The sequence below is a fragment of the Morus notabilis genome, unplaced genomic scaffold (genome assembly GCF_000414095.1).
Source record: "Morus notabilis unplaced genomic scaffold, ASM41409v2 Scaffold507, whole genome shotgun sequence".
In the NCBI taxonomy this organism is placed as follows: Eukaryota; Viridiplantae; Streptophyta; class Magnoliopsida; order Rosales; family Moraceae; genus Morus; species Morus notabilis.
Genome location: NW_010359604.1, coordinates 251,345 through 271,235, shown reverse-complemented (window position 1 = coordinate 271,235; position 19,891 = coordinate 251,345). Strand labels below are relative to the sequence as shown.

Sequence of the window (19,891 nt, the reverse complement as noted above, 5' to 3'; positions counted from 1 at the left end):
GGTGCTTCGCTTCTCTTTCACTTGAGGCGGCGGATGGAAACGGTGGCTCGGCCCCTTTTTGGTTTGGTTTGTTGCAACTTTCTTGCTCTTTTTTTATGACAGTCGGCTATCTCTAAAAAATTCAATCGGTGTATTTTGGGCGTCTCTTTGTTTAGTTTTGTGTTTGGTGTGTAATAAAGGCTATGTTGTCGTCATTTCTTAAGTGATGGTTGCCGGTGTGTGTTCGGCTTTATTTTGTAATAACAGAGGTAGTTTTCTCATCTTCCAGCTTTGATTTGTGTATCTCACCTGGTTAAGTTTTTTTCCGATAATGTGAGTCTTTGGGTATGTTGTGTTGCTTTGTCCCTTTTATATGGGAGTTGGTATTCTGTCCCTCCAGAACTCGAAAGTTTATCTTGATGAGATGGGTTTTTTTTTTCAATTCGAATCTTAAAAGTGCTCATTTATGGAGTACCGAGATTATCTCTCATTTTCAAAACTCAAGTGTATGTAAGATCCTTTAATAGGTCATTAATATTGCGTTGTTGATGCGGGACACATATCAACGAAGATGCAAACATATTTAAAAAAAAAAAAAAAGATATCGAAATAAATTGGGCTTAATTGGGGTTGATTGGGGAATGTAATATGATTGATTGGTGAATTAATTGGGATGATTGATGATTTAATTTCTTATTATGATTTCATGTATTTAATTTAGAATATTTACATTCCTGTTTTAGTCACGTAACCAGCCTATAAATTGGCTGATTTGGTACTCCAGAATTCAGACTTGAATGAAAAAGAAATACAATATTCTCTCTCGACCCCTTGTTTCTCAATCTCCTCATTTTCTGCCTATTTCTTATCTTTTCTCCTCTTTCCCCCTCTCCTCTCATCTTCTGTTTCTGGTTCTACATCAGTTGTATTGTTTGTTTCATTGTTTAAATGAAAATTTTCTTTTAAAAAAAATACTCTTTTAATTCCAAATACCAAACTGGACATTTTTGTTTCGTTTGTTTCGAGAGTTCTGATTTGATTATGAATTACGGTTTTTGATTCATTACAGTATTTTTTCTCATAAAAAATTTAAATTTTAAAAATTAAAATCATAAACTATAATTCTGAACTCATAAACCAAACATCACTTTCATTACGGTTACTAAACTAGATTTTTTTTTCCCCTTAAGAAAAAACTATAATTTTTTTAAATTACAATATAACCCTTTTAAATTTAATATTTTCTAAAGGACAAATGGGAAGTTTTGGAAGAACCTACGGGGTATTAGTGTAATTTAGGGTCATAAATTTTAAACATTTTTGTAATAGACGGACTCCACCACGTAAAAAAAAACGTAATAGTGTTTGTTGGTGCGCTGTCCACTGCTCCGGCTTTGCTTCTGCTTCTCATTCTTCGACAACATTCTGCCCATAGTTTTCTGTCAAGTGGTACTCTATCTAACTGTATTTTCTTAACTACCCATTTTTTGTCTTCTTTCAAATAAACGAGATTTCGCAGGTTTCGACAGTGTCCTTAACATGTTTGATGAAATGCCTCACTGAAAATGTACATTAACCTGCAAAATCTCATTCATGGTTCCTTTAAGTAGTTCTTTGTTTAATAGTTAATGGAGAAAGCCCTTGGTTGTGTGCTGCATTTTTTGGTTCTACTTTTTCTATGACACATCTCCTCCTCGTTGTTTATTGCATTTGAGCTTCATTTCGTTGTTCTCTTATGGTTTTCAGGTTCCTTTACTTAATCTCGTGCATTGGGTTTTCTAAGTGGAAGTTTACGTGAAAAGCAACCATGGATGGTATGTTAAAGACTGGTGCCTCTTTTCGTATTTATGAAAACAATCAACAGTTCAATACACACACATATATATACGTATATCTATATATAATTACACCTGTGAATGATGAAGCCTTAAGTTGGTGTGGGGCTGGGACCTTTTCTGAAGTGTGAGAGAGAAATTTAAAATTTAAGGCCCCCTTCATTTCGTTCGTTCGAGTTAAGAATTTGAGTTAAAAAATAAATTCATGTGAGAGAAAATGCTGTAGCAGAAAAGTTGAATCTGAATTTTTGTGAGAGAAAACACTATAGCAAACACTTGAGTTATGATTCGAATCAATAAAACGAACGGGACCTAAAATTCTTTCAGTTTTAACTTTTTGGATCTACAATGTGTTCACGAGTTGCTACCTTTTTTCTGGTGTTTAGTTGATTCGCAGCCAACTATGGAGGAAACTATTTTGGTTGGTGATGACCTGATGATGGGCCCACCATCACCTATCATTCCACCAGAGATTGCTTCTCATGTTCTTGAAGGTGTCGAATTGTGTGATGGGTTATTGAGAAATCTATTCTTGTGTAAGTTTTTACCTTTCTTTAATCCTATATCTTATATTCTATAGTTGTCTTGCATTCATTTCATGTGGCAGTATTTATTTTGTCAATAAAATGTAAAAATCTATGGCATGGTTAATTCAGTTTGTAGATTATTAGTGTATAGGTTATCACGTCTTTTCTTTCTCAAAAAAATTAAGTTTGTAGTGAATAAGCCGACAATGCACAATCTCAGTAGTTTGACTCCCTTCTTGGCCATGTACGAAAAAGGTGGATAATGAATCGATTACCGTCCAGGTGGTTTTCCTTTTTTTTTTTTCTTTTTTTTTTCTTTTTGCGTAAAAGGAAATAAATAAGTGGTTGGACGATGATTCTTACAGTTTCTAGATAATAAGCATGACACGATCTCCGTAGAATGCTAATATTGTGATCGACACCTTTCATTTGCATAACAGGTTATTCTCTTGTTTAATTTTACCTTAAATTTCTGTTCCAAGTTTTGAGCTAATTTATGTTGGTAACTACAAATTATACTGCAGGCCTGCAAATTAACGACATTGAGCCATTTTGTCAAGATGAGATTGTATTGTATAGGGAATGTGCTGAAAAAAGGGTGAGATAGTTTCTTTCTGAAGTGACAAAATACTATAATAAGTAGAAATTTTTATTTTTTTCAAAATTTTTTGTCAGTGTAATTTCTTTTTAGAATTGTGTGGTATTGACTCTTTTTCTTTTTCGTTTTTTCCCCTGTATGTGTGTGCACGTGTGTGTGGGACGGGGGTTATTGTCTGAACTGGAAGGGTGTTTTGTAATATTCCTTTTGCTCTCGGTTTTAACTTTTAAGCATACCCCTCTCTTTAATTCTGTAATTTTTCTTATTTCAAATATTTAGTTAAATTTTTTTTTCCTATGAAAAAGGATAGAGAATTAAGGAAACGGGTTGAGGAAAGCGAGCACAAACTGGGGTTATCAATGCCTTTAGATGAAGCAAAGCAAAGGGCTACTCTGATTGAATCAGAGATCACATCATTAGAAAGGTATATTCTAGAACAAGCTATCGAAAACTTTATGGACTATGCTCACTTTCATCGAAGCAGTGTGTGATAGTTCCCATTTCTCAGCAGTTCCCATATTGATTCATTTAGTGCTTTTCCAATTGTCCTAACAAAGCATATGATAACATCTCAATGCCTTAAAGCTCTAATAAGTTGTCAACTCCATCGGAATACATTTGTAAGAACTCCTATAAAAGTCGTATTTGAGCATGTCTAAAAGGGATTACAACCACACATTTCTAAAAGTTATGGAGCTCATTTGTGAAGAGTATACAAATTGAAGAATTCACTTAGCCTGCTGTATGTTATAGTCATGATAATGTACACTACTTCAAGGAAGAACATTTTGGTCAGTCGATAGAAATATCACCATTTATCATCCTCCATTAGAACTTGCTTACCGAAAAACCGCCATATTATGTCGAATTTTGTCTGAGGATTATATTTACATGCATTACTTCATTTTAGGCGCTTGATTCTTGCTAGTGGGATTGAAGGTGTGGACGGCTTTCGCCAGAGATGGAGTTTGCATGGCCGCCTTACAGATACCAAGTATGCTATCATACGTATCCTTGCATAGTCATAATATAAGATATTTCTTCTGTTGGCTCCAAACTCTTCATGGAAATTTGAATGATAAGTCACTTGTTTGATTTGGATGAATAAAATAATGAATAAACAGACTTATTTAGCTGCCTCTGAAAACTGTGTAATGTTTTGTATGTGAACTACAGAGTATCATTATTCAAATCTGCTATAAACAGTTCATATGTATGAACCATCAGCTGCTACTTTTATTTTTTATTTTGTATTTTTATTTTTAAAGCTGATGCAAAACTAATTCTTCTCAACACTGTTTTAGAACTTGCGAATGTTACCTTTTTTTTTTTTTTTTTTTTAAGGTTGCGAATGTTACCTCTAAACTATGTTATTTGCAGGAAAAGATTGGAATCTTTGAAGCAGGGAATGGAGAATGGGACAAAAGATGAACCACTTGGTCATTCTACTGCTGCTGCTGCTACTACTACCAAACGGAGATGGTTCTTCTGGTGATCGCTTAAATACATATACCATAACGGAATTCGATTGATATGGTAGGAATAATGATTTATTGTAGCAATGACTTTTAAATTTTTAGGGCACCTCATATTTTGGACTTAATTGTGTGTTTGTTAATGGAGTACGTTAGTGCACTTTATTGAAAAAAATAAATAAAAAAGTTCGAGATTGGATTTTTCGGAGGAAAAAGGCAAGAGATTGGAATTATTTGTTGATGTCATGCTGCATTCTTTCTTTACAGAGTGGCCTCGGAAAGGTGGAAAGTAACAAACTAACAATATTGCCAAGAAGTGCTCCAAAGAGCCTCTATTTATCTAATGTTTCCTTTCTTTTTGAAAAAATTATTAAACTCACCTTTAAAGTACATAGATTTAGATTTTTACTCCTTACTCTTAATTAATATTCTTCTAATTAATATAATTATTTGACTAAAAATGATATTAATTAAGAGTAAGGAATAAAAATCCAAACTCATGCACTTTTAAGGATATTTCTCTTTTTTTTTTTTTTTTTTTTTTTTTTTTTTTTTTTTTTGGTTCCTTCTTGTTTGGCCTCCAAACTTACACGGCTATAGCCTATATGTTTTCTCATGGTAAATAATAGCATATAAAGTTTCTCTCTTTAACCTTACAAAAAAAAAAACAAAAAACAAAAGGCTTCTCTTTTTAAAATAAAATTAGTCTTTTTTTTTTGCCCTTTCTCTTTCATATCTCTCTCTTCACGGAGATCTTGCCGCAACAACGACAATCCTTGCAACCCCCACAGCTTGCAACAAAGATGATCCTTCAGAGCAGAGATTGTTGATTGCGATGAAGATCGCATAATCATCGTGAGTGTTGAGAATCTTTTCGACGTTTGTCTTCGGATCTCCGCAGCCATTGACAAACTCTCGCAGCTAGCAGATCTCCAACCGTGAGAACTCATATCTCCGCAACAAGATCGCGAGTAGATCTATTATGGCCGTGCAGACCTATGCCCAATTAATTGGTTCAGTTTCAATCCAAACTACGAAAATGTCAGCTTGGTTCGGTTTATGATTTTGAAAATATGCTCCCATGTTTGACAAAGCCCATTCCCGTTGTGGGGATGATGTTGGGTGAATTTGTTTGATGTTGAAATGCACGAGCCAATTCAGGGCAAAATAACTACAGTAGTAATAATAATAATAAACCTGTAACCAAAGAAAGTGGAGAAAGAAAAAATTAGAATGTGTACAAGGTTTGCTATGCTTGTTTTCTTTGATGCGTAGTGCATGCATGGTTCACTTTCTCCCCCAAAGATTTCTCAGGCCAGAAGCAAATAATAGCTTGTTATTCACTTGAGCCCCTTCATTAGCAACTATTAAAAAGCTTCAATATATTCTTCAATCTTCAATTATATGGTTAACTTGAAAGGTAAGTTTCGGTACAAATGGTTTTTCGAGGCAGTGTAAACGAGCGAGCCTGGTCCCTCCGGTTCTCTACAAAGCTCTCGACTGCTAGCTCCCAAACAAAAATTTTAATACAGCTGCAAATAGGGCTTTAACATTATTTTAGTGGAGGGAAATGTTCAAACTCTAAGCCCTGTAAATCAAATGGGGACAAAGGAAGTCATTTGCTTGCACCAACATCTGTAAGCATTCTTCCCCCTCTGCTCCAAATCCATGGAAACTGGAAATAGATAGGAAGGACATTCTGAAGTTCCTTGGAGCCCGCTGATACCCCCAATTGCGACAATGTTGATTATAGGCATCTCCAAATTTGACGATAGCCAACTCGACATTTATTGCTTTGTGTATTTGTTTGAGAAAGTTTCGGCAATATAATCATGTCTGCCTCTTGCAGTATCAGGCACGCCGTATTTGTTTCCCCATGCAGTAAATTGGGATAGCTTTTGAACCTCATTGAATACAACGAGGACTCTCTTGCAGTATTAGAGACCTTCAGAAACTATTAATCTGATTGCCCAATAAGATGAACCTTAAGGAAGAGCATAAATAAAACGCTACCGGATTCCTAATATCCATGATGTGCACTCTTGGAGAAGTTGAAACTTCTGGCGAATGGCAATGTTCAAGAATATCTGCATCTTCCTATGGAACTCAGTTACGTCTTCCTTGCATCTATATGCGCCAGCACATGCACATTGCTCGGCCAAATGTGCGGCCTTCACCTGCCTGCACCTTAGGCACACCAGATCCTGCACGTGGTAGAGACGCTCTCTCTGTCGTACAATCTGAAGAAGAGCATTTTCCATTACCTCCCGGTCATAGGGTTGCCCGCATTGTGGCACAGCACAGCGCCACTCCTGAGCCAGTAGAGCTGAGTCACGACATAAGTCCAGATCTCTACAGTCATTGCAGTAGCTGTCGTCAAATACAACAGTGAACAGCAAGTCAGCTAGTGCTAATTTTGATCCTTTTCATTGGATTTAAGAAAATATAGAATGGAATAAGACTTCATTGCTACCACTACCACAAGATATCAGAAATGAGCTTAAAAATCCAAACAGTATACTTTAATGGCACTACAAAAGATGAATTCTTTCCCATACATAAACTTAGACCCAACTTGTGATGACCTTTAGAATTCTGCCTGAAGGAGAAAAAGATACTTAAGAATGCTTCAGTTTGTAGTCCTAGCCCAGCCCCCCAGCCACCCCCCACCAAAAGAAAAAAATCCAGATTTCTTGTTTTACCATATTAAATGTTTTTTTTGTATTTATTATGTGACGAAAAGTTTAATATAGTGTCAAGGTTATGAAGGGGAAAATAGACCTGAAGGAGATTATGTAAAGCCAATTTACCAAAGTATATACAAGCTAGGTTATCCAACCACCATAACAATTATAGCAATATGTCAAAAAGATAAGAGATAATTAGTTAGGGTTGATTAAGATAAGTTTTAGATTAGGATATGCTTAAAGTCAAATAAAACAAATCTATTTCAAACAAATTCGTTATCCTAGGTTTAGATAAGTTTGAGTTTGAATTTTATTAGGATAGATGTTATTGAGTGGATAGGGTTTTATCCGTGGCACTCCTAGGGCTATTTATACCTGTTTTTACCAATTAAATCAATAATAAGAGAAGAGTTTTTCCCTTCAAAAGTTACATGGTATCAGAGCCGTGGCTGATCTAGAGAGTGCCAATGGTTAAGACAGCTATGACCGGGGCAATTAAAGGCTCCTTATTGACCGGAGAAGTTGCCGAGAGTGCTGTAGCAGTTCAAAATTCCCTACAACTAACGACTCACAAGTTGAATGGAAAGAACTACCTCGAATGGGCACAGACGGTGAAACTTGTTATAGATGGAAAAGGGAAACTAGGACACTTGACTGGTGAGGTGTGAAGAAACCAGCAGATGATGATTCGAAACTCAAAGCATAGAGATCCGAAAACTCCATGATTACTGCCTGGCTTATCAATTCTATGGAGCCAGCAATAGGGAAACCATTCTTATTTATTCCCACTGTCAAGGAGTTATGGGAAGCCGTCCGTGACACATTCGGATTTAGAAAACCCCTCCCTAATCTTTGAACTCAAGACTCGGCTATGGAACTTGAAGCAGGTAGAGAAGGAGGTGACAACATACTACAACGAAAAGGTGACACTTTGGCAAGAATTGGATCAATGTTATGAGGACGAATGGGAAAGTTCTAAAGACAGTGTGCGATACTTGAAGAGAGAGGAAGATGAACAAGTGTACATGTTTCTTGCAGGACTTAACCGTGAATTAGATGAAGTACGAGGGAGAATTCTAAGTCAAAAACCACTGCCAAACATACGAGAGGTCTTCTCAGAAGTAAGGAGAGAAGAGGCGCGAAGAAACGTCATGATGAACAAGTCAGAAATCACGCCTAAAACTGAAAGCTCAGTATTGTCTTCCAAAGGCCCGGAAGTAGATGGAGACAGAAGGGACTCAAGGCGAACAGAGAAACCTTGGTGTGATCACTGCAAGAAGGCATGGCATACACGGGAGACGTGTTGGAAGCTGCATGGAAAACCTCCAAACTGAAAGAAAAAGGGAGATAACCGCGCATTCCAGGCTTCCAATAAAGATCAAGGGCAACAGTCTTCCTCAAAAAAGCTCTCAATCACAAAGGAACAATTAGACACTCTGTACAAACTCCTTCAGTCTTCTAGTCTATCAGTAAATCCCTCACCCTCGTGCTCTTTAGCCCATAAAGGTAACTACCTCACCGCTGCCCTAGTAAGTGTCACTCCTAATTCCAATCACCCATGGATCATAGATTCAGGGGCAACTGACCATATGACAGGATCCGCAAACCTATTTATCTCATATACTCCATGTGCAGGGAATCAAAAAGTAAAAATAGCTGATGGATCTCTTTCAGCTATAGCTGGAAAAGGTTCAATTATTATTTCACCGTCTATTACCCTTCGTGATGTCTTGCATGTCCCTAAACTGTCATGTAATCTTTTATCAATCAGTAAATTAATCCATGAGATGAATTGTCAAGCTCACTTTTTTCCGTCTCATTGTGAATTCCAGGAATTGAACTCGGGGAAGACGATTGGCAGTGCTGAACAGAAAGGAGGACTCTATTTCTTTGAAGATGGATCGGCCTTGACAAGACAAGCCCAAGGCACTTGTTTCAATTCTATTTCTATTTCTAGTAAAAATAAAGTCATGCTATGGCACTTAAGGTTAGGATATCCTAATTTCTATTATCTAAAGTATTTGTTTCCTAGTTTATTTATCAATAAAAATTCATCTTCTTTTCAATGTGAAATTTGTGATTTAGCAAAAACACCACCGTGCATCCTTCCCTTCACAGCCATATAAACCTACTGAACCTTTCTCTATGATTCATAGTGATGTTTGGGGAGCTTCTCGGGTAACAACACAATCAGGAAAAAGGTGGTTTATCACATTTATTGATGACCACACTAGGATAACATGGGTGTACTTGTTAAAAGAAAAATCTAATGTCGAACAAGCTTTGAAGGATTTTCATAATATGGTAAAAACTCAATTTAAGGCTCAAATTAAAATCTTTCTAAGTGATAATGGGAAAGAATACTTTAACAAGATTCTAGGAAAACACTTTGCAGAAAATGACATCATACATCAAAGCTCATGCACTGATACTCCCCAGCAAAATGGAGTATCGGAAAGGAAGAATAAGCATCTCCTTGAAATTGCTAGAGCCTTACTTTTTACAACTAGAGTACCTAAATACTTGTGGGGAGAAGCCATACTTACAGCTACCTTCTTGATCAATCGAATGCCCTCAAAAGTTTTACAATTCCAAACTCCAATTCATGTTTTTACTAAATGTTTTCCCACATCACGATTAATAAGTGAGATTCCATTAAAAATATTTGGATGCACTGCGTTTGTACACATTCACAATCATAATCGTGGAAAACTTGACCAAAGGGCCAGAAAATGTGTTTTTGTTGGCTACTCACCAAATCAAAAGGGATATAAGTGCTTTGACCCAATTTCTCGAAAATATTTTGTTACAATAGACGTAACCTTTTTCGAAACAAAACCATTCTTTGGAGGTGATCATCTTCAGGGGGAGAATAGGAGTGAAAATGGGACCTTAGATCGATATAAGGCAAGGTTGGTAGCAAAGGGATTCACTCAGACCTACGGCATAGACTATTCAGAGACATTTGCGCCGGTTGCGAAGCTAAACACAGTAAGGGTGCTTATCTCAATTGCAGTCAACTTGGATTGGCCACTACAACAACTGGATGTAAAAAATGCATTCCTAAACGGAAATCTAGAAGAGGAAGTCTACATGGAGCCGCCTCCAGGATTTGACAAGAGATTCGGCTTAAAAGTCTGTAAGTTAAGGAAATCCTTGTATGGTCTCAAACAATCACCGAGAGCATGGTTTGAGAAATTCACCCGATCCATAAAAAAACAAGGATACACTCAGGGACAGACAGATCACACAATGTTTATGAAGTTCTCAGGGGGAAAGTAGCTATCCTAATTGTCTATGTGGATGACATTATCCTCACTGGAGACGATTTGTCAGAGATGGACAGGCTCAAAAATGTCTAGCATCTGAGTTTGAAATCAAAGATCTGGGGTCGTTGAAATACTTTCTAGGTATGGAGGTTGCTCGATCAAAGGAAGGAATTGTGATTTCTCAAAGGAAGTATGTACTCGATCTCCTAAAGGAGACAGGCATGACAGGTTGTAGACCCTCTGAAATGCCAATGGAGCCAAATGTGAAACTCGGAGATAGCGAGAAGAAGGTTCCTGTTGACACAACTAGATACCAGAAGTTGGTTGGTAAGCTGATTTACTTGTCACATACGCGTCCAGACATAGCCTTCGCAGTAAGTGTGGTGAGCCAATTCATGCATTCTCCATATGAAGAACATCTAGAAGCCGTATACAAAATCCTGAGATACTTAAAGAGTACTCCAAGAAAAGGATTATTCTTTAAGAAGAATAAACAATGGGGGATTGAAGCCTATACTGATGCTGATTGGGCTGGTTCAATAATTGATAGGCGGTCTACCTCTGGGTATTGCACGTTTGTGTGGGTAATCTAGTTACGTGGAGAAGCAAGAAGCAGAGCGTAGTGGCTAGGAGTAGTGCAGAAGCATAGTTCAGAGCTATTTCCCAAGGAATCTCCGAACTACTGTGGCTGAAACGTGTGCTTGAGGAATTAAGAAGGCCTATAGAACAACCAATGAGGCTTTACTGCAACAACAAAGCTGCCATCAGCATTGCACTGCAGCATGACAGGATGAAGCACGTGAAAATAGACCGACACTTTATAAAAGAGAAGCTTAAGACAGGCAACATATGCTTTACCATTTGTCCCGACAACACAACAAACTGCAGATATCCTAACGAAAGGACTCCACAAACCGAAGCATGAATTTCTAATAGGCAAGTTGGGCATGATTGACATCTATGCACCAACTTGAGGGGGAGTGTCGAAAAGATTAAGATAAGTTTTAGATTAGGATATGCTTAAAGTCAAATAAAGCAAATCTGTTTCAAACAGATTCGTTATCCTAGGTTTAGATAAGTTTGAGTTTGAATTTTATTAGGATAAATGCTTGAATTTTATTAGGATAGGTGTTATTAAGTGGATAGGGTTTTATCCGTGACACTCCTAGGGCTATTTATACCTATTAAATCAATAATAATAGAAGAGTTTTTCCCTTCAAAACTTACACAATATAACAAAATACAACAATATACAACAATAAGTCTGATTTTCTTGAAACATCTTAACTAGGTTAGAAGGAGCCAATTAAACTCGAGCATGGGTTCCTTGCAGTAGTCGAGAACATAAATTGGGTTCTTCCACCAGACTATATCGAATAACTAACCCCATTATTCAAAAATCAGGCAAACTTAAAAATATACAATCACCATTACATACCTGCAAATGACATTTGGCAAGATGAAGGAGGGGAAGGGATCGCAAAATTCAGCTTCAGGAGCAAATTCCCTTACACGCACATATTTTAGCAGATTCTTTCTCATAACCTGTAGCATTACGAAGCAGAATATTATTAACAAAAGGGAATAGCAGATGGAATCGCTATAACAATTATCAGAACAAACTTGCACATAGTTTGTATGAATTGTAGGTTAAAAAAAAATCAACATTGGACTTGGGCAATGGGAGCTGATATGGTAGAAGAAATTAAATAAAATACCAGGACATCATGCTGAACGTTTTGATCAAGGGAAAGAACAGCACAGACGTGCTTAATAAACTCCAGGGCTGCATCCCCTTTGCTAGCCTTACTAGAGACTTGTGTCATCACTGGAGATGTAAATTTTTCATTTTCAGATTGACTTAGTTCCTTCATATGAAGAATGGTATCACGCACAATTCCTAAAAGTTTTTCCGTAAAGTATGAGCTGATCTGTTGAGCATAAACGAAGTTTAGATAATGTGGAAATCAATGTAAAACAAGAATAAAGAGATCATGCCACATTGGGTGTTGGTCAACTACTGTCGTCATTATACCTGCCCTTTAAGATATTCTGTCAAATGAGATTCAAAAGTCTCAGCAGCTGCAACAGTTATTGATGGTGTACATAAGTTGCCATCCTGTACAGATGCTCTAATCGCAGCCTGCTTTCGTGCATAGCTCCAGGGAATATAAAGAAACTGGGACACAATAAACACAAAATAGTCCTGCAAAAAACCCAAAGGGCTAATTAAGTTATTGGAATCTACCACCACTAAATTCCATAGAACAATCCACTGTACCATGATAAAGGTGCTGCTTTATCACATCAAGAATAATCAGTGGCATGTTACCTGAATTTTCTTGGGTAAATACTCAGCAATATTCCAGCTTGATATGATATCAACCTCAGATTCACCATCCGTGCTTTCATCAGCTTTCGCAGGGATTCCACCATAATTATACTACAATATAAAACAGGACAAAGAAGTTATATATGTATAAAGTGAATTACGTAAACAAAGGCGGCGGACAAAATAAAGTAGAAGAATTAGATTTTCAATTTTATTTTAGGGTTGTGGCTCCTAGAACTAGAATAATTTGATTACATAAACATTCATACTTCTTAGAACATCAGATTGGGATTCAATAGCCAAATTTATGCAACAAATGTAGGGAGTTTACCGAGTAAACTCCATGTATAAATGGAAGTGTGTCGACAGACATTATTCTAAGTGCGCCAAACAAGAAAAGGTTGACCTTTCATAATGTTTTCTTCACAAGAAAAGTTTACGGATAGGTGCTCAAGATTATCCATGACGTTTTATGCTACCGTAATAAAATGATACATATTGATTTCCTAACACAGTCAACAGCGGGGGCAGGACCGTAATTTTTTTGCTTTGGCAATGAATCACAAAAATTTCAAGAAAACATTTTTGTTTCCCCTTTTCTTGTCCATCATATAGATTCAAATTATCCATTTATTGCCACTCAATCAATATTCTACGAAGAATTTATATATCATTTAAGAAGAATACACGTACGGGCGTGCATAATTGGACAAAGAATAGAAGATTGAAAGAAAGAAAATCCGGAACAAACATGGGTAATTCCAAGAAATCCAGCCAAACAGCCCAAATACTCCACACACAAACCAGAAATTGACAATTAAATTGGATGAAATCAGAGTAAGTTTCATTAATCAACTTCAACACTGACTCAACAAGTACAATCAGCTAGGAAAATCAAAGAAAAACCAAAATGATAGTCTGGAGTATTCCAGGACTCCGGAGAACTCCCACACTAAGCATAAGGACCAAACAGACACAATTCGAAAGTCAGCAGAATCCCCCAACACTACTCTCTACCTCCCTTTAAACAAAAAAGAAACATTAGTCAGCAATTAGCTAATTCCTGAAAAATTAAATCCAACCCCTAATCATTTTCTTTCTTCCCAATTTACCCTCCTCTCATAGACTAGACTAAAGGCTGCTCTAACACAATTCAATAATTTAGAATCTATAAGAACTTTGATACTTATTTACAAGGAGAAAAACAATGACCAAACCTGATCCATAAAAAGCAAGGAATGCCAGAACTGCAATGGTTCGAGTTCAATCCATTCAAATAGGTCTCTGTAAAGAAAAGAAAGGAAAAAAAAGGACAAAAATATGAGAAGGTTAATATATATATATATATATAAGCAAATATATATATGTATATATATAAACACACACACACACACAGTTATAAACCATTAAGTAAGACAAACCTAGTTTGCAGAGCTTTAAGTAAGCAATCACAGTAAGCTTTGGCTGCAGATAGGTCAAATTTTCCCGTGTCTATGATAACCTTGGAAAAGTTTGCAAATACAATAGTGGCACCCAATTTGCGAAGCTCGGCCAACAATAGTGCAAATACCTTTTTCATGACCTATAGTGAATAATTAGAAGAAATCATAAAGTAAATTTATGAGTCCCGTACTTTAAACATCAAAGATCACATATACATGACAAATTTCCATGCCCACAGAGAAAACACCAAAAGAAGGGTACTAAGAGAGATATGGCGACATGCCTTTTTTTCCCAATGCAACACAAAAGTTCATTAAAGAGGAAAAAGTACAGTACAAAGTGAACAAGATGCCCTTGCTTGCCAAAATAGGTACCAGCAAAACTGGAAACAAAGTACCATAAACGAGGACAACAAAACATCACAAATGACTATTCAAACCCATCAGAATCTACGAGTACTATTTGCCTCTTTTGTACCACCTTGGAAGAGGAATGAAAAATCATTTTACAGAAAAGGGTAAATTATGGGAAAGATCACCTTCATAACACTTCTTGCACTCTAACTGCTCATCAAGTGTTATGTAAAAGAAATTCATCACTAAAAGGAATATTCACCTTGTGAAGTAAACGGTGAAGAGCTGGGTCATGAAGTTTTGATTGAGGGCTGCAATATTGAAAAGGAAGCAGTAACCATGAGTCGAATCTATACGCTTACACAATGTCAAGAAGCTGAAAACATGAGGTACAGCCACATGCTGTGAAGTGGGAAATAATTATACCAGTTAAAACAAAAACTATATACAAATGGATATAGTAACCTGCAAAGCCATCGGTATAGGTGTTGCAATATTGCATCAGCATATACATTTCCTGAAGTAACTGCATCCGAAAGACACCTCTGAATTAACTGTTTTAATACACGAAAAGCAGGTGCACATGAAATAGCCTCATCAAAGCCACCATTCCTAACACCGTGTTCATTAGAAGTCTGTGCTCCAGAATTTGTATTTGGTTCAAATCCTAACAAAGCGCCTCCCTCCATTTCATTCACTTGGTTGCTTTTGAGAAGAGCATCTACAGCTAGATGATGAATCTTCAAGAAAACATCGACAAAATATTCAGTACAATCATCTAAAATTTGACAAATTTAGAAAGGGAAAGAAAGGGATGAAAAAAATGATGTATTTTCTGAACCTTCAGCTCCACAGTGACTTTTCTATATGCTCCAGGGTACGTGAGAACAGGTTGCTGGACCTGGCGACAAAGATCACCAGTAAGTTCACAGAAGAAAGCAGCAAAGCAATGCATACTGATTTCACCTTAAAATCTAAATTTGGCTTGTAAACTCCAATATCAAATGGATAAATTGCTAAACCGAAATACCAAGTGGAGGAGTTATTTTTTTTCTTTATAAGAAATAAACTTTTATTAATAAAAGAACAAGTACAATAAAGTGGACAAGAGGTCCAGCTAACAAAAATAAAGGAAAGTACTAATATTTGAAGAAACCTCTTTTTTCAAGTTGTACTGACAAAGAACTTAAACAAGCAATTAGTGTTCCTGATAATATATTGTTAATTTATCATCTCCTAAGAGCTTAAGCAATGAAGAAGTGAGCTAACATTACATTTAAAACTTCCCTCAAGTGTAGATTGGACAAGGGGCAAATGAGTGGGAAAATATCAATTGGACAGGCCCAACACGTGAATATTTAGTCATGAGCCTGAACATATTAAGCCTACATGTGATGAAAATTAATTTATAGATTGCAACTATAGGGATTTTTACTCAGGACCTCCCATTGTCACGCCAAGTTAATTTATCATTTCTTTCAAAAGCGTAAGTTATTAGGAGATGGAAAGATAATAGTCTTAATATTTAAAAATATATAAGATTGAAGTAACCTCGTCAACAAAACACGTATCTTCTTCATTAATGCCACCTAGATCTGGAATACCATCATCAGATATCCAAAGCACCTAAAAAACAAAGGTAGGGGGGGAGTTACAAAGACTAAACAACACTAAAATGTGCACTCCAAATATATGAAAAAGGCTGAAACATCCAAAAAAAAATCATTTTCTTTCCTTTCTTACAAAATAAATATATACGATGAAAAACACAAAATTCTAAGTTCAAATGCCTAAACCCTAGAAATGACTTTTTTTTTTTAGAAAAATTGAGAAACGGCATTACAAATATAAGCTCATGGAAAAACCTGTTGCTGATCACGCAGTGCTCTTGAAAAGATGACATCCGCTGTATATATAAGCCAATCAAGTTCGAAATTGCCTAATGGAACCTGTGCCAATAAATTTGAGAAATTGATACTTGTACTTGTATTCATACTAGCGGAACAACATTCTCATTTTACAATAAATGCATTACATGAGCATATCTAGAGATAGAAATTCTCTCTTTTAACCACTGGGATGATGCAGCACAACGTTGCATCCCAATTTTTGCAGCAACTTGTTGCCACCCAAGAGCCTGTACGAAGCACGATTTAGAAACAGAGAAAAGAAAGAAAGATGTATTTGATCATATGCATGCGAAGTAACAAATGCATGTAAATAGGCTATCAATTCAAAACTTAGTACCTGATACTGACAATCACGAGCATTGGAGGGAATGCTCACACATGGAAAATCATCTAAGGCTCGTATACCTGACTTCATTAATTGAGCATTTGGGCATTCAATAACGGCAATTGTAGGTCCATGATGTTCATGCCTGCCGAACAACAAAATTAAAGACAAATAAAAGTATGTTATCACCTTTTTTTTCTAGGAAACAAATAGCTTCATTAAAAAAAATCCAAATTTTCTTTTTGAAACAAGAAACTTTTTTTTATTAAAAAAAAAAAAAAAAAAAAAAAAAAAAAAAAAAAAAACACTTGTATTATAAGTACCAAAACAACCAAAATCAAAATTGAGGACAAGGAATCCTCAAAACAAGACCAAAAAAAAGAAAACAAAAAAAAAAAAAAAAAAAAAAAAAAAAAAAAAAAAACAACAACACCTAACCAAGATCAAACATACAACAACTAAACCACAACCCTTTACAAAATCAGATCCCAGCCCCTCATCATATCAGAAAGGAAACGTCCACAAAGTCTTTTTTTATTATAAACCCACGAAACCACCCAATAATTGATTTTCTCCCAAACTTCCCCAATATCTCCTCGCCTTCATCAAAGATACGTTTATTCCTTTCTAACCACAGTGCCCAAGTAACGTTCTGCATCTGTTATTCCTTCCGAGCAATAAGTTACCATTCATCAAATAAAATGCAAATAAAGAGGCAACCTTGGTCAAATAAAATGCTACAACGGCTCCAACTGGAAAGCCTTAGAATCAACTTTTTAAAACTCTGAATTTAAATTGTTTCTTCCAAGCATTTATATGTTGCAAACACATGGTTAATTCCTGAAGAACCAGCTCAGTGCAAGCTAAAACGAAAATCAACAAACTGGCATAACTAATATATTTTACACATATAAATCCTGGCCTCAGGGAGGAAAAAAAAAAACAGATTTACTGAATCTGAAAGCCACTCGCTTTTATAAGGTAAACATAATAGTTACTTTAGGCCCCTCCAAGAATCCATTTATTTTGAGATATATGTGACTCAAGAACTGCAGTTTAATGGAATGCACAGAAAGAAATACTTTATATTTTAAATAGATAAATAAGTTGTTCAATGATTACGAAAGCTCGACAAAAGTAAGATAAAATTAGACCTGTGCTCATTTATTGTTCTTTGCAAAATCTTTTCAGCATCCTTGAGAAACCCAACGTACTCCACCTGAAAAAACAGAAAACCATGTCGCTAGTTTAAAAAAAACGTGGAAACAAACCAAGTCACAAGGATAGAATGTATCTTATATAACCTACAGGCTGACCTTGAATGTGATACCATTCCTAGGAGGAGGTGGTTGAACGGATAATGCTTGGCAAGCATCACGAAATTGCTTTTCCAGAAAGGATGGTGAGAGATCTCTATTCTGATATGGATTGACAACCACAACAGATATTGCTCTTGACGCAGGAAAATAAACAACAAATATGGCACGCCCTTCAGAAACACTGAAATTAAGAAGATAACTAGTGTCAGAATTTCAAAGTGTTTAATAGATAATACAGAAATAAATGGATATTGAAACATTAACAAAATGAATTATGAGATGATTTATGAAGTTGGTTCTTGGTAGTCCCAAGATAGAGATGTAGAGCGAGTTGCTCCTAAATAAACAGGGAAATAAAAAGGGAAGGAGAAACCCAAAAAATTAAAAATAGGAAAAAAGAAAAAGGAAAGAGAAACCAAAGAAAAAAATTGAAGCAAAATAATGCAGCCAGCAAAAAAAAACCAGTCACTATAAACATTTAACAACACAAGGATTCAAGTTTTGTGAACCAAAAAGATGATTTCCAATGCACACACACCCAGAGACGTACATACACACATTTTTTCACACACATAGAAACTGAATAAAAATGCATATCTCTTGTCAAAAAAAAAAAAAAAGAGTAGATGAAAAACATTTTACCTGAGAGCTATGCCCTACACAAGAATGCTAAGATACTCTAAGAAACTGTACAGTGCAACACTGGAAGTACATGAAATGATCCCCAACTCTCTCATTCAAAACTCAGGGAGAGAGTGAGAGGCGGTGATGCATCAACATGCCAAATAAGTAGGAAAAGGATTCAGATATGTCGCCTTTCTTATTCAAAATTTCCACCCTTTAATTGGATAAAGCAAAAATCACGAGTTTTCTCCCATAAGGGGTTCATGGATTTTACTTTCCCTTATTTCATTTTGTAAAATATTCAAACATATGGAAATACAATTCCATGAATTATTTTTCATTTCTTGGCCCATATTTCCAACATTTTTACTAAGAGGGAAAAGAGCATGAAATGTATATTTGTTTCATTTAAATATAAACAGAATTGACTAATCCATTTTTTTAAAATTCTGGCATACAATAAAAGAAGCATTTTCTGGGACGTAAATAGAGTTTGTATTTCATTATCAATATAGTGCATCATTCTTTAAAGACCTCATTTGAGTATATATCCTAAACACTAACCAATAAAAGGATCAAACACAGAAAGAGAAAAGAAAGAAATGATAATAAGGTGCGCAAACAACCTGACAAGAAAAAAGAAAAAGAAAAAAAAAGGATGAAACCAGGTAAAGAAGCAAAGATGCCTCAAGTCGAAGTTGAGTATGAAAGTATTACTCGAAAACACTAAAAGGGGATTAATCTCATTGTCTTAGTATTAAAATATTACCTATGATACAAGTAAAAGAAAGAGATTGATTGCTCCAAATAAGAGCATGCAGTTGTAGTTTTCATCTGCAGTTCACTCAAACTCCAGCGATCTTGGATATTTCTCTTTTTAGCAGTTTTATCCACCTTACACACACAACCAATCTGAAGAATAGTATTGAACTCCAGTGATACCTTCGTTTCATATATGCCCTGATATAACAATTGAAATAAAACCAATCAAACTCTTATCACTTATATAACAGGACAGTTATATAGAATAGGTAAAATAAATTGCCATCAAAAGGCAACAACATAAAAAGTCTTAAATTACACCCTATAAAAGAGAAGTTTCTGTTTGATTTGGGAAAGTATATCATTGATAGTTGTTGCATATATGTGATGTTATAGCTTAATCACCATGGTGCACCCACACAAAAAAAAAAAAAAAAAAAAAAAAAATTTAAA

General features: G+C 35.7%; 2 protein-coding genes across 4 annotated transcripts in view; one reads left to right on the top strand and one right to left on the bottom strand.

Moving 5' to 3' along the window:
* The first annotated feature begins 1,332 nt into the window (after positions 1 to 1,332).
* LOC21392353 lies at positions 1,333 to 4,620 on the top strand. Of its 3 annotated transcripts, none has more exons than XM_024163512.1 (7): positions 1,333 to 1,428; positions 1,726 to 1,793; positions 2,201 to 2,350; positions 2,866 to 2,939; positions 3,245 to 3,363; positions 3,850 to 3,933; positions 4,320 to 4,620. In XM_024163512.1, exons 2-7 carry the CDS (start codon positions 1,787 to 1,789, stop codon positions 4,432 to 4,434), a joined length of 549 nt encoding a protein of 182 aa, XP_024019280.1. In that variant the 5' UTR covers positions 1,333 to 1,428; positions 1,726 to 1,786; the 3' UTR covers positions 4,435 to 4,620. The 3 variants fall into 3 exon arrangements, with proteins under 3 accessions (XP_024019280.1, XP_024019282.1, XP_024019281.1); XM_024163514.1 differs by having other exon boundaries at positions 3,879 to 3,933; positions 4,320 to 4,432; XM_024163513.1 differs by lacking the exon at positions 1,333 to 1,428 and adding an exon at positions 1,496 to 1,546.
* A 1,047-nt stretch (positions 4,621 to 5,667) lies between these two features.
* Positions 5,668 to 19,891, bottom strand: part of LOC21392351 (DNA polymerase epsilon catalytic subunit A) — a 34,872-nt gene continuing 20,648 nt past the window's right edge. Inside the window, exons 34-50 of the mRNA XM_024163484.1 lie at positions 19,446 to 19,636; positions 18,050 to 18,233; positions 17,888 to 17,952; positions 16,746 to 16,878; positions 16,534 to 16,635; positions 16,364 to 16,447; positions 16,050 to 16,124; positions 15,340 to 15,399; positions 14,964 to 15,238; positions 14,761 to 14,809; positions 14,124 to 14,284; positions 13,920 to 13,986; positions 12,703 to 12,813; positions 12,406 to 12,576; positions 12,089 to 12,301; positions 11,809 to 11,915; positions 5,668 to 6,784 (exon numbers count right to left, since the gene is read on the bottom strand). Coding sequence (XP_024019252.1) covers positions 6,424 to 6,784; positions 11,809 to 11,915; positions 12,089 to 12,301; positions 12,406 to 12,576; positions 12,703 to 12,813; positions 13,920 to 13,986; positions 14,124 to 14,284; positions 14,761 to 14,809; positions 14,964 to 15,238; positions 15,340 to 15,399; positions 16,050 to 16,124; positions 16,364 to 16,447; positions 16,534 to 16,635; positions 16,746 to 16,878; positions 17,888 to 17,952; positions 18,050 to 18,233; positions 19,446 to 19,636 — 2,409 coding nt within the window. The 3' untranslated portion in view covers positions 5,668 to 6,423. The remainder of the gene's footprint in view (positions 6,785 to 11,808; positions 11,916 to 12,088; positions 12,302 to 12,405; positions 12,577 to 12,702; positions 12,814 to 13,919; positions 13,987 to 14,123; positions 14,285 to 14,760; positions 14,810 to 14,963; positions 15,239 to 15,339; positions 15,400 to 16,049; positions 16,125 to 16,363; positions 16,448 to 16,533; positions 16,636 to 16,745; positions 16,879 to 17,887; positions 17,953 to 18,049; positions 18,234 to 19,445; positions 19,637 to 19,891) is intronic.